Source organism: Pholis gunnellus, assembly GCF_910591455.1.
Source record: "Pholis gunnellus genome assembly, chromosome: 19".
NCBI lineage: Eukaryota > Metazoa > Chordata > Actinopteri > Perciformes > Pholidae > Pholis > Pholis gunnellus.
Window position 1 is genome coordinate 10879666 of NC_136546.1, and position 12456 is coordinate 10892121.

A 12456-nucleotide genomic window follows, 5' to 3' on the forward strand; every position below is an offset into this window, starting at 1 on the left:
TGGCATCAGAAATATATAATTTTAATATTTGAGAGATCCACAGTGTCAAAAGAGGGCAACTATCTTTCCTTAAAACCATACATTTAGAAATAAATTGAAGACACAAAACATGTTTTTCCTTTGCAGCTGAGAGACTTATAATCTTTATTGCATGCAAACACTTGATTAAGGTTTGTTTATAGTCACAAACCTCCTCCCAGTGTGTTCAAGATGGGGCAATAACATTTATTACCGACAGTAAAACCCAAGCTCATCTTTTCACCTGGTGCGCCTGGGTCGATAAGTCTGCGCGGTCCACTCACAGAATTATACAATAATATGCTTTAATTTATGAGGCCATTACATTTTCTTCAACTGGAAGAATCTCGAGTTAGATCAGAAAAGGAATTATCAATGCTCTTAATGTGTTCAAACTACAAATGTTTTTGCAGTAAACGGTTTGATTTATAGTGCTGTCATTGCTTGTACAGGTTGCTTTATGTTGCTTTCATGTTTTTATTTACGCTGATATCTTTAATAAAAAAAAGATCTATCTATTCCTATCCAGATCAAATAACGATAACTTGTTATATGACAGCTGTACATAAATATAAGTAAATTGACATGTACATTTGACAACAATGTACGTTTTCTTTCGCTGACAGATTTAAGGATATATGAAATATGTACTCTATAGTTTATGAAGCCATCAGTATCCCCTTTCTATCTTCTGCTGCTGGTCCAGACGTGTCTGTTCCAGGCTCACTTTGGCATCTTCAAAATCCGGATTGAGCTTTAATGCTTGCTGGAAGTCACTCTTGGCATCGTCGAAAAAACCTGTAAGAAAATGTAAATCCATAAGTTTATGATTTGTAATGGACTGCCTAAGTGGCTTGTTAAGAGTCATCACTTTTATTTAGTGGGCAGCATGAGCACGAGTGCCATCAGCCAGTACACAGCTCCATCTAGAGTTTTAAAAAGGAAAGGACACATCAACCCACCAATTGTTGTGACTATGACTTTTTTTATCATGTCGTTTTATTGTCATGTACATATAAACATACACAATTCTTGACCTCTGCATTTAACCCATCCGTAGCTTATGGGAGCAGTGGGCTGCTGCGAAGCACCCGGGGAGCAGTTAGGGGTTCAGTGTCTTGCTCAGGGACAATTCGACACGACATCCCAGCCAAGGATCGAACCGTCGATCTTGCGGCTACCGGACAATCCTTTTAACCCAGTGTGCCACGGCATTGATTTTCCGATTGAATCTGTCTGATCTGTACCAAAAGACAGCTTGGTGACTGATTAAGAAAAGAAAAGACACCATAAGGAATTCTAATCAAAATGCAGAAGTATTGAGCAAAAAGGGACAACAGGAAGCTTGTGGAAAGGCATATTTGATGAAGGAAGCTTTGATCTACATTTCACTGAGCCAGTACCGAGTTTTCTTCATTGATTGTTTTACTAATCTCAGTATCTAGTGTGTCAAAGGCAGTCTAATAAGAGATAGTTTCACAGATTATTTTCCTGCCATTTCAAACAGTGGTAAAGCAGTATAACCAGAGTTCAGTTATTACTAAATCCTCATTGAGGAAGTTAAACATCTATTTGCCACCATCAATTTGATAAGGTGTTGAGCCAATGAAAACCATATTCCATCATTTGGTGTGATGATGGTTAAGGTGGAGAACGTTGTTGGTCAAACATTTCCCATACGTGTTCCATTGGGTTGACATCCGCATTTTGCTTCTTATATAAAATCTGGAATGATTGTGAGAGTCTTTGCACCCAGAGATATAGATTCCTCCTTGAATACATTTTTAATTAAATATACAAGAACACAATATAACAAATCCTAAATTTGACAGTCACATGTTGCTCTGTCAAGCGCGATGATAGCAGCACAGCTGTTGAACAACAAAAAGCATGTCTCATTATTATGACCCTTACCCAGTCTATAGCAGATGAGTCCTGTTGTAGAAAGGTATTTCATACCGGCTGGCAGTCTATTGCGGAAGTGAAGTCCTCTACTGCTTCATTAAAATCCACCCGGAGGTACTTTATCCGCCCGCAGCTGTTGCAGTAGATGTCCCTGGGATTGAAGTTTGGGGAAAGCCGGAAAGGCTTTTCCAGAACCTGGAGACAGACAGCAATCTCGCTAAGGGATGACCGAATGTTTGAGAGAACGGCCGGGACTGGATCTTTTTCCTGAAGATTGGCGTACGGAAGGGGTCTTGCGCTTTTAGCCATGGTGCCAACGTCAGTGGAAGCGAAAGCATGAGCAATGGTGGCGGGGCAACGACAGTTCTGCTTGGATGTACTTTTAGGAGTAGGGAGGGGGAACGACTGGAGGAACTACGGCCTGATCTTTAGCATTTGCTACGAAACACTGAAGGTCTATGGGACTTGCCCCAAGGGAAGCAGGGCATTCGCAGCAGTGTGCTTTGTTAGGCATTACACAACCATCTTTACCAAGTCATTTGCTGCTGTATAGTTTTAAAACTTTTTACAGCCCCTTTAGTAACCTAAAGCTTGTGGCCCCCAAAAAAGAAAAAAAAAAAAAAAAACTGCCCTAAAAGAAGATTTGCTGTCTTGACTGACTTATAATGCAGGGTTAAGACAAAAGAGGACTTCCCCACGCTTTGATACAAATTGAGCAAAGACAAGGCTGCACAAAAGTTTAACGACATTAGTTTATTCAGACGTTTGATCAGATGTTAACACAATAGGCCCAGAGGAGATTTGCCTTTGCAGAGTAGAGTCTGTTCCTCTTTTCCCTAGAAAGACAAGAGTAGAGATCACCAACTGCACATAGATTTAGTTGACAAAATGTTTTTGCAGATTACACTTACCCCGTCTTACTCCTTTTATCTCTTGCGGTCTGGAGTAAATCTGGCGTGTAGGTTGCACACACTGGCCTCTGCACGGACCATCCAATTGGCTGTTTTCATCACAAATCGCTGCATCACAGTGGACATAGATCTGGAGACGGAAAGGTTAATTACGCAGGGCTACATGCAGTTGTACTGTGCAATGTGGCCAATACACACTTCATTTGCCAACAGTCCCACTTTACCTCATCTTTCAGAATCGCCTCTTTAGTGAAGGTGAACATCTTTATAGAGAAACGTTTGATGTGGGATGGGACTAAAACCCTGGCGTCGCTCACAACAGGATGGAAAATGGTCACATAGCTATCATCAGGATTCTCACAGCTGGGGAGGGAATAAAACAAGCTTCTGAATGCTTTTTGTTAAAGCCATGAAATTTAGAGTTTGTTTTAGAGATTGTCACAAATCAACCTGAATTTACAAATAATTTTCCAATAAAGAGAAATGTTGAAGGTGGCACAAAGTTTTATGCTGCCATTTACCTGTCCACAATGATTTCCCAGATAGGCAGTGACGTCCGGTTTTCATAAAGTGTAGCCCAACACTTCTCCACGATGAGCTCCAAATTTGGGTCAGTAGACTCAATCAGCGCCACCTCAAAATACAGAGGCTGCCTCAGATATTTCATAACTGGATAATCTTCTGCTTGGTAGAAGAGATCGTATGATGAATCTGGAGGAGAAGAGTCTCATTGGAAAAAGGCATAGACCAGCCAGACGGTGTACATTCTTGCAAAGACAAGATAGGCGTTTAATAAAGTCACCCTTACCACGGGCTAGCCTTATTTGCACCATCAGCTGCCCTGAGCCGATCTCTGCTGTGGGTTCATAGAGTCTTGGTTTAGAGCTGAATGAGACAGTCCGAGTCTCATTGACCACGTAGTAGCAGGATACGGTCTGTCTATAGGAGAAAACTACACTGAAGGTGTTGCCCTCTCACGAGACCATATGTCAGGATAAAAGATTGGACGAGTCCCTTTACCTGTACTCAGGATCAACCGGCGATGTGTAGGCTACTCCTTTGTTCTTGTAATACAGACCAATCTCATTTTCATACAGCATGTAGTGGTCAAAGAACTATTAAAAAGAAGTGAGGCATCAGAAGGTTTTACAAAATAATTTGTAGATTTAAGGTGAACCAACACTTACTGTTCTAGTGGTTCCACAGGAATCTACACTGAAAGAGAAGTATGCTGAGCGATCGTCACTGAAAGCCGGTTTGCAGGACTGGTCCTTCAGGGTCAGCCTACTTGGTCTGAGATTGGGCACAGATTCCACCTTCACAGCAATAGCAGTCATGGTTCCATTGGGGTAGCACACTGAGGATAGAGGTGGTAAGGGTGACAAAAATGTCCTACAATCCCAATCAGCAGAAATACTGCAAGTTTTATGTCTTACTGGTTGTTTTGAAGGGGAAGGTGCAGGACAGGTAGAGATCAGAAAGCACCCAGTTGTTGATGGGATCCAACAGAAGCAAGTCAACTCGAGTTATGACTGAATCTGAGGTTATCAGCTGTAAGACAAAAGGGAAGTTATCCAGCGCAGAACATTTATGAGATTTTATTGTTAGACATACCTCGAACGCTGTGTCCTGGGCAGTGTATGGCAGTATGAGGCTAAAGTGTGTGCTGTTTCCTTGGAAATTGTATTCGTCAGCTATCTCAGGAGTCAGCACTCGAGGGCCAATCATGGCCTTGAAATTGTGGCCTTGATTTCCGTATTTCACACCGATGTAAAACTGGTTCTGGTCACAGGTGCCAGTGATGGTGGGTAGCGCTAAAACCAGAGAAACATTTGACTGAGCAACTTTCTCTCCTTTTGGTGTTAAGGAGAGACACCCAATAATAGTTGAAACAGTCTCCCTTTGGAGAAAAGCAATTAACTAGATACCGTGAAACGCAAAAGCATGATAGCTCACCAACATCCTGATGAGATGCCTGCAACTCGACTGGGTGAGCAAATGGAGTTTCTTCAGGCAGGATGATAAACCCAAAGATCAGAGGGAGGAAGTAGGTTGTAACCAAGCGTTCAGGATTCTGCAGATATAAACAGCTCAGTTAGGTCTTTGAAACACTGCCATGCAGAGCAAATAAGCTGGCACAGAGTGGCATTTATAATTTCATACAGGTTTCAGAACTACAGCCGAATCAAAGGGAACTGAAAGAGAGAAGCTCTTGGTTCCATTGGGGTGGTTGTGCTCCTGGACGGTGAAGCCTCTGGCATTGCTCTCCTCAACAGTGAGAACCCCGGTGGAGAAGGTGATGTTCCTCAGCACCACATCATGAAGAAAGGTACCCAAGATAACGCTGAACACTCGGGCCTCAGGAACAGTATCTGAGGAACAGAAAGACAGGTTTGTAGCCTTCGTCTCAAGCCTGAGATTCTGTGGTCTACTGGAGAATGTGACTTACTTCCTTGGAAGTGGAGAGGTTGAGGCATAAGAGGGGTGGTAATGGGGGACAAAACCTTGTATCTGGTATCGTCTTGGGTGTCAGTGGTCCTCCACAGTACCTCAAGCATGGGCTCTACAGTGTAGGTGATGTGGTACTGGTAATCTGGGGCATGGCTCTGCAATTATTCATGACATTTTAACAAAACATGCAAAGACTAGTGACTCTTGCATTTCTAATGTAGAAGACGTCCCAACCTTGAAGTAACCATCAGGCGAGCCCACTGGGATCTCAATGACGATGTGATGGCGTGTGGTGGACAGTGTGTAACCCCGTGCGGCCATCTGAGATCCATCAAGCCTCTTCCCGTTGATGCCCATGTGCATTTCTAGGACTTCAAAGTTGCCATCCAACAGCGGTGTCACACGGCGAGGTACGTGCCAAGAGATTACATCATTGTTGAAGAGGACACCACCTGTAAATGATAAAGCAACTGTTGACGCAACTGTGTGACAACTAAATGTTAACCGTGTCCAGCCACTGATTGCTCGAGACTTACCTGTGGGACAAGCAGCTGCCAGGTTCACCACATTCCGACCATGCGGTGTCTGATAGTAGGCGCTCACCATGAAAACTTCCATGGGGACTCCACCCACCTAAAAGATGTCAGGTTTAAAGTCATGCTTTTAATGTCAAGTAAAAAGTTAAAGGCAAAACACTGGAGATAAGTGTTGTTTACCGCCTCCGAATAAGTCTCTGGTGTATTGTACTGGGATCGCACAACCAGACGGGTCGAGGTCACCATGGCACCATAGCCGGCTTGTTCAGCCTCACTAAGCACCATTGACACTGGTTCTGGGGTATAGAATGTCAACTTCCAAATACCATGTGCTGCCCCAGAGGCCTATAGGGAAGGAAGAATGAGTCATTTCCTCCGTTTGAGATAAGAAATGGTGCAGGTTGAAAAGCAAGTCCACCGCAACAGTGGAATTTTAACACGTACATCAGGAATGGCGTCGATCCCTTTAACATCTTGAGCATGTCCCTTTGCTTCAGAAGTAGTAATGTGGTGTGACACCTAAAAACAAGAAATGGTGGTTTAATAAGTTAAGACACTAGTTGGTTGAACCATTAATGTAAAGCGACCTACTTCCATGTAGTTCCTGTCACAGAGAATCTCTCTTGAGGCCCACTGAGTGTAGCTGCAAGTCTTCATCACATCATGGGTAACCACGTCTGATCGACTGTGGCTGTACATTCGGAGCCTTAAGCCAACATTAAAGGTCTGATCGTCCTACAAATGTAATGAGAAGAATGTTGGCATTAGTGAACTCAAGAGCTGAAATCAAGCAATTTGTTTAAGTAATTAATGAAACAAGTCAAACATCTCCAGCCGCTTTTGTCCATTTTAGCATTGTTAAGTTGACTAGTGTTGATAGATTATAAAGCTTCATTTCGTAAAATGTACAGACCAAACAATTAATTTAAGAGATAATTGGCAGATGAATGCAGCGCTGCGATTTTGACATCACATTCAACACTTTGTATCCTATAAAATGCATGTAGAGGAAGGGGGGGAAATAGTCAGTTTCAGTTAAAACACAGGTTTGATTGAAAGATTTTCAGAAAATACAAAATAGGAACTACTGTGTGCCTCATAAATAAGTTGAGGAATTAAGAGATATGTGAACTACACCATGATGTTTCTCACTGGCGAATTATAATAAATGCCTTCTAATAAATTGAGCACACACACCTTATTGTCCACGTAGCAGCCCAGCAGAGAAGAGTAGATTCTGGTGTTACCCCACGGGTCAGACTCCATGCTGTATCCACACTGAGCAGCCAAGCCGGGTGTTAACAGAATGTGCTGGGTGCCATCTGGGGGGGAAAGAAAGACAACTGTCAAAGGACTTTACTCTCCTAGTGATGAACCAATCATGTTAATTAGCAGATTTTATACTCACCGACGGCATCAACCTCAAGCTCGTTCCCCACTACTAGGGCCTTGTCCAATGAAAGCCTCATTAGATTACCCACGCAGTCTGACCGTAAACCACTGCCTGTTAAAAGAAAAGGCTTGTGAGGAAGAGTTAACTCTCTTTAACAATAACAGTGGTAAAGTAATTTAGTTTGAATTCAGGCTTACGTGACTGAGAATTGAGCTTCATATTTGGCCTTGCTTGGCCCAAGAGGATTACTGCTGCCATCAAGCTCCATAACAAACTTGAACAAGTAAAACACATAGTTTAGAGACATTAAGTGTGCAGCTAGCAGTCTTTGAAACAAATACAAATTAACTTACATGTTCCCAATCCTCCACATGTTGCAGTCTGAGCACAGCCAAACAAAAGAAGAGGAATCAAATCACTGCCAGCGCTTGGCACTGCACACCCGACAGTAAACCAACTCTGAAGAGAAGTGACTGACTACCTTACTGCTCCATGACCAGCTGTTTTATACATCAGCAAATTACAATACACAGGTGAGACCAATTGGTGATTCTCCACCCAGCTCACATGCAGTGAGAGAGCTTGATGTATGTTTTATGAAGACTGGAAAATCTTAATATGTGCATACACAATAATCGGTAGTGTGATAAAAAATAATTTATTGTTCACTGATTACAAACATATATACATTTGAGTTTGGCATCAGAAATATATAATTTTAATATTTGAGAGATCCACAGTGTCAAAAGAGGGCGACTATCTTTCCTTAAAACCATACATTTAGAAATAAATTGAAGACACAAAACATGTTTTTCCTTTGCAGCTGAGAGACTTATAATCTTTATTGCATGTAAACACTTGATTAAGGTTTGTTTATAGTCACAAACCTCCTCCCAGTGTGTTCAAGATGGGGCAATAACATTTATTACCGACAGTAAAACCCAAGCTCATCTTTTCACCTGGTGCGCCTGGGTCGATAAGTCTGCGCGGTCCACTCACAGAATTATACAATAATATGCTTTAATTTATGAGGCCATTACATTTTCTTCAACTGGAAGAATCTCGAGTTAGATCAGAAAAGGAATTATCAATGCTCTTAATGTGTTCAAACTACAAATGTTTTTGCAGTAAACGGTTTGATTTATAGTGCTGTCATTGCTTGTACAGGTTGCTTTATGTTGCTTTCATGTTTTTATTCACGCTGATATCTTTAATAAAAAAAAATCTATCTATTCCTATCCAGATCAAATAACGATAACTTGTTATATGACAGCTGTACATAAATATAAGTAAATTGACATGTACATTTGACAACAATGTACGTTTTCTTTCGCTGACAGATTTAAGGATATATGAAATATGTACTCTATAGTTTATGAAGCCATCAGTATCCTCTGTCTATCTTGTGCTGCTGGTCCAGACGTGTCTGTTCCAGGCTCACTTTGGCATCTTCAAAATCCGGATTGAGCTTTAATGCTTGCTGGAAGTCACTCTTGGCATCGTCGAAAAAACCTGTAAGAAAATGTAAATCCATAATAAGTTTATGATTTGTAATGGACTGCCTAAGTGGCTTGTTAAGAGTCATCACTTTTATTTAGTGGGCAGCATGAGCGCCATAAGCCAGTACACAGCTCCATCTAGAGTTTTAAAAAGGAAAGGACACATCAACCCACCTATTGTTGTGACTATGACTATTGATTTTCAGATTGAATCTTATATCTGATCTGTACCAAAAGACAGCTTGTTGACTGATTAAGAAAAGAAAAGACACCATGATGAATTTTAATCAAAATGCAGAAGTATTGAGCAAAAAGGGACAACAGGAAGCTTGTGGAAAGGCATATTTGATGAAGGAAGCTTTGATCTACATTTCACTGAGCCAGTACTGAGTTTTCTTCATTGATTGTTTTACTAATCTCAGTATGTAGTGTGTCAAAGGCAGTCTAATAAGAGTCTGTCTGATAGTTTCACAGATATTTTTCCTGGCCTTTCAAACAGTGGTAAAGCAGTGTAACCAGAGTTCACTGTTGTTCTTAATAATATTACTAAATCCTTATTTTTGAGGAAGTTAAACATCTGTTTGCCACCATAAATTTGATAAGGTGCTGGGCCAATGAAAACTATCTCCTAAAAACATATTCCCCCATTTGGTGTGATGATGGTTAAGGTGGAGAACTTTGTTAAACATGTTGGTCAAACATTTCCCATAGGTGTTCCATTGGGTTGACATCTGGTAACATCTGTATGGAAACATCTGTATTTTGCTTATTTTCTTTTTTGAGCTTTTTGTATAAAATATAGTATGGAATGTGTGAGTCTTTGCACCCATAGATAGAGATTCCTACTTGAATACATTTTTACACAATATGACACAATATAACAAATCCTAAATTTGACATTTATTTTGAAACAGACCGGAAGTCACAAATGTTGCTCTGTCAAGCTCGATGATAGCAGCACAGCTGTTGTCTAACAACAAAAAGCGTGCCTCATTATTATTATGACCCTTACCCAGTCTATAGCGGATGAGTCCTCTGTTGTAGAAAGGTATTTCATACCGGCTGTCAGTCTCTATTGCGGAAGTGAAGTCCTCTACTGCTTCATTGAAATCCACCCGGAGGTACTTTATCCGCCCGCGGTTGTTATAAGCACTGGCCAAACTACTAGCTTCACAGTCCCTGTGGAAATATGACACCGTTTAACATGGATTATTTAACAATTGATGCAATGAAAGGACAGTGAAGAGAGAGTAAGCTAATTGAAGTCAGCAACAGTTCGTAACAACCGGGTCAACGACAGTCACGGTTAACAGAATATGGTGTAACACTAGTTTGACTGTTAGCTCGTTTTACTTCTCCAGAACGGAACAAACAGTACCTGAACTGTGCGCAGGACGAGATAAACTGTGTGTACAGTTCTTCTGCCCGTTTGAAATTCTGTGTTTTAAACTCAGAGTGAGCATATTCAAGTATTTGGGGGTTATCTTCCTCCATAGGTTAAAGGTTTTTTTTGTTGTCGTGCTGTTCCGACTACGGATATGACGTCACAAAATACAACATCCAATCAGTTTCAGCGGGTCCCAAGTGGGCGTGACTTGCAATTAATAGAGTCAAAAGAAATACTGTATTTTCCCTTTGCATCTCATATGATTTATAACTTTGATTTTACTAACTTATAGTATATTACATATTATCAATACTCTATATATGCTCATGTTCATTTTGAAATATTAACAAAGATGTCCCTTTCCCTGCTGTTTTTTTGTAATATTGTGACATAGATTCGTCTTTCTCCATAATTGTTTTTTAATTTTAATTTAAATTTTTAACTCAATAACCAGTGATTATATTCAATCAATATGTGACACTTCCCATTAGTGATTGAAATCCAGGCCATATGGGACCATAAAATCTGAAATCAGCAGGTAACAGCAGGTGGCACTCTTGACTCAGATCTCCTTAAAACAGTCAATGAAGTCTTCAGTGCAAGTTATAGGTGCAATTAATACTAGTTCAAATTATATATGCATGCAATTTTAACACAGATTCCAGTCTCCGGCTAACTGAAACAGTATTATTCTAACCTTTATTCTAAAGTTTCTGTGACCCTAACAGAAACAAACATCTGTCAGGGAACCCATGAGCAAACTGGTGAGAAATTCTCAGACCATCTCCCAGGTGAGGATGTCAAACTGCCCCGGTAAAAAAGGCCACCTTAAGGAAGCAGAGGTCGCTCAGTAGCCGTGCACTTTCCTTTTGCGGCCCATTAATCTCCAGACTGTGTGGACGAGTTGAAACAGATCAAACGTAGACCAGTTTGACCCAGAGGAAGACGATGCAGGCCGCTGGCTGTTGACACTCCTGAGAAAATGGCAATAACATGCAACCTGTGGAAATGAAGGTTAACTGTAGGCCATTTCATCACATGAAGCAAGAGGTTTCTGCAACCCACAACCACGAAGCCCAAGAAGTCACAAACTATACAAAACTGAGGAAGTAGACATCTCAGAATTCATTGAATAACAAGACTCAAGTGCTTTTTATTGCACTCAAATGAGACATGATTACCTGTTGCACTGTGTTCGTCAGTAGCTGTCAGATTTGTTTATTTGAGGCCACCTAAAACATCATGAAGCTATGGAAAGTCTTAAACAGCCTATTTTGACAAGGGCAGCCTGTGCAGCTGAAGCAAAGACTTGGTTTACCTCCTCACTTCATTTGTGGCTGGTAGAATATGGCAGCAAAAGAACAAAACAAAAAAAATGATGGTAAAGATCCATATAAAACGTATTTGACAAGGTCCACTCACCAGCTTTTTTTTCAGATCTTTTAACTACATTTTCACAGGTGGAGTTGGTGATTACAGTATATTTCCACATCCAGGAATGGACTCAATACTCAGTACATGCTCAATAAAAAAGCGTATCTGAAACAGATTATTTAGAATATTTAAATTTGTTCAGGCTCTCAAATTTCTCTGGATATACATGTATTAAAAAAGATCTATCTATTTGCCAGTGAAACAAAAAGAAACAGCAAAAAAAAACAAAAAAACATGTAATTTAAAAATCAATATTAAGTACAATTTTAAGTACATACAGTTCAACATTTGCTCCCACATTAATGCAGTAAAATCTATTTATCTGCTTTAGTAAACACAGTTATTCTGTTTAATTCCCTTTTTCCTTTTTCTTATACTGTTGTACTTTTTGATAATATAATAGCCCTGTTCTACCTTTGCATTGGTGTCATAATATCATATGTATTCCATCCACTCCATATGTAGAGTGGTATGAATCTTCTTATCTAACCCTTGGCAAGAAAGCCAGTAAGTGTATTTCCCAAAATGTCCAACTACTCCTTTAATACAGACTATCCTACAGTGAAGGAATAATAAATGTTAATGCCACAAATCTTTTCTTTGAACAACCACATGTGGTTATTTTAAACATCCTCAGTCCATCTCTCAGCTTAGAGGATTGTCAGATTGTTCATTATAAGGTTACATGACCTTTAAAAACGTAACTATCAATGAAACAGAACACCGTTCAACTGTTTTTCGAGAAAATTCAAGTTTGTCCTCAACTTTGAACAAAGTTCTACATGTCTTTTCCACGTCTCGTCGGTATGTGAGTCCCATTCATCTTCTTTCCCCGAAACGCCGGTGGGCTCACCTCCCTGACCGCTCATGTGTGTGGTAGCCATGAAAACCAGACCAGAGGTAAACGTTGGCGTGTTGACTC

At 40.5% G+C, this 12456-nt stretch overlaps 2 protein-coding genes across 2 annotated transcripts; both read right to left on the bottom strand.

Annotated features, from left to right (window-relative positions):
• Window positions 1–688: 688 nt before the first annotated feature.
• LOC306711675 (uncharacterized protein) lies at window positions 689–7433 on the bottom strand (the record flags this gene model as incomplete). Its single annotated transcript, XM_079180691.1, has 21 exons — window positions 689–816; window positions 935–944; window positions 1978–2118; window positions 3059–3197; window positions 3356–3545; window positions 3643–3773; window positions 3855–3949; window positions 4022–4191; window positions 4271–4385; window positions 4449–4648; window positions 4791–4908; window positions 4998–5206; window positions 5284–5440; window positions 5520–5737; window positions 5822–5918; window positions 6002–6166; window positions 6266–6340; window positions 6413–6556; window positions 7019–7143; window positions 7230–7325; window positions 7412–7433. The coding sequence occupies 21 exons, from the start codon at window positions 7431–7433 to the stop codon at window positions 689–691; spliced, it is 2745 nt and encodes a 914-aa protein (XP_079036817.1).
• A 531-nt stretch (window positions 7434–7964) lies between these two features.
• On the bottom strand, window positions 7965–10235 carry ttc32 (tetratricopeptide repeat domain 32). Its single transcript, XM_079180188.1, has 3 exons — window positions 10092–10235; window positions 9726–9892; window positions 7965–8726 (listed from the first exon to the last, which is right to left on the bottom strand). The coding sequence occupies exons 1-3, from the start codon at window positions 10205–10207 to the stop codon at window positions 8599–8601; spliced, it is 411 nt and encodes a 136-aa protein (XP_079036314.1). The 5' UTR covers window positions 10208–10235; the 3' UTR covers window positions 7965–8598.
• Between the last annotated feature and the right edge of the window lie 2221 nt (window positions 10236–12456).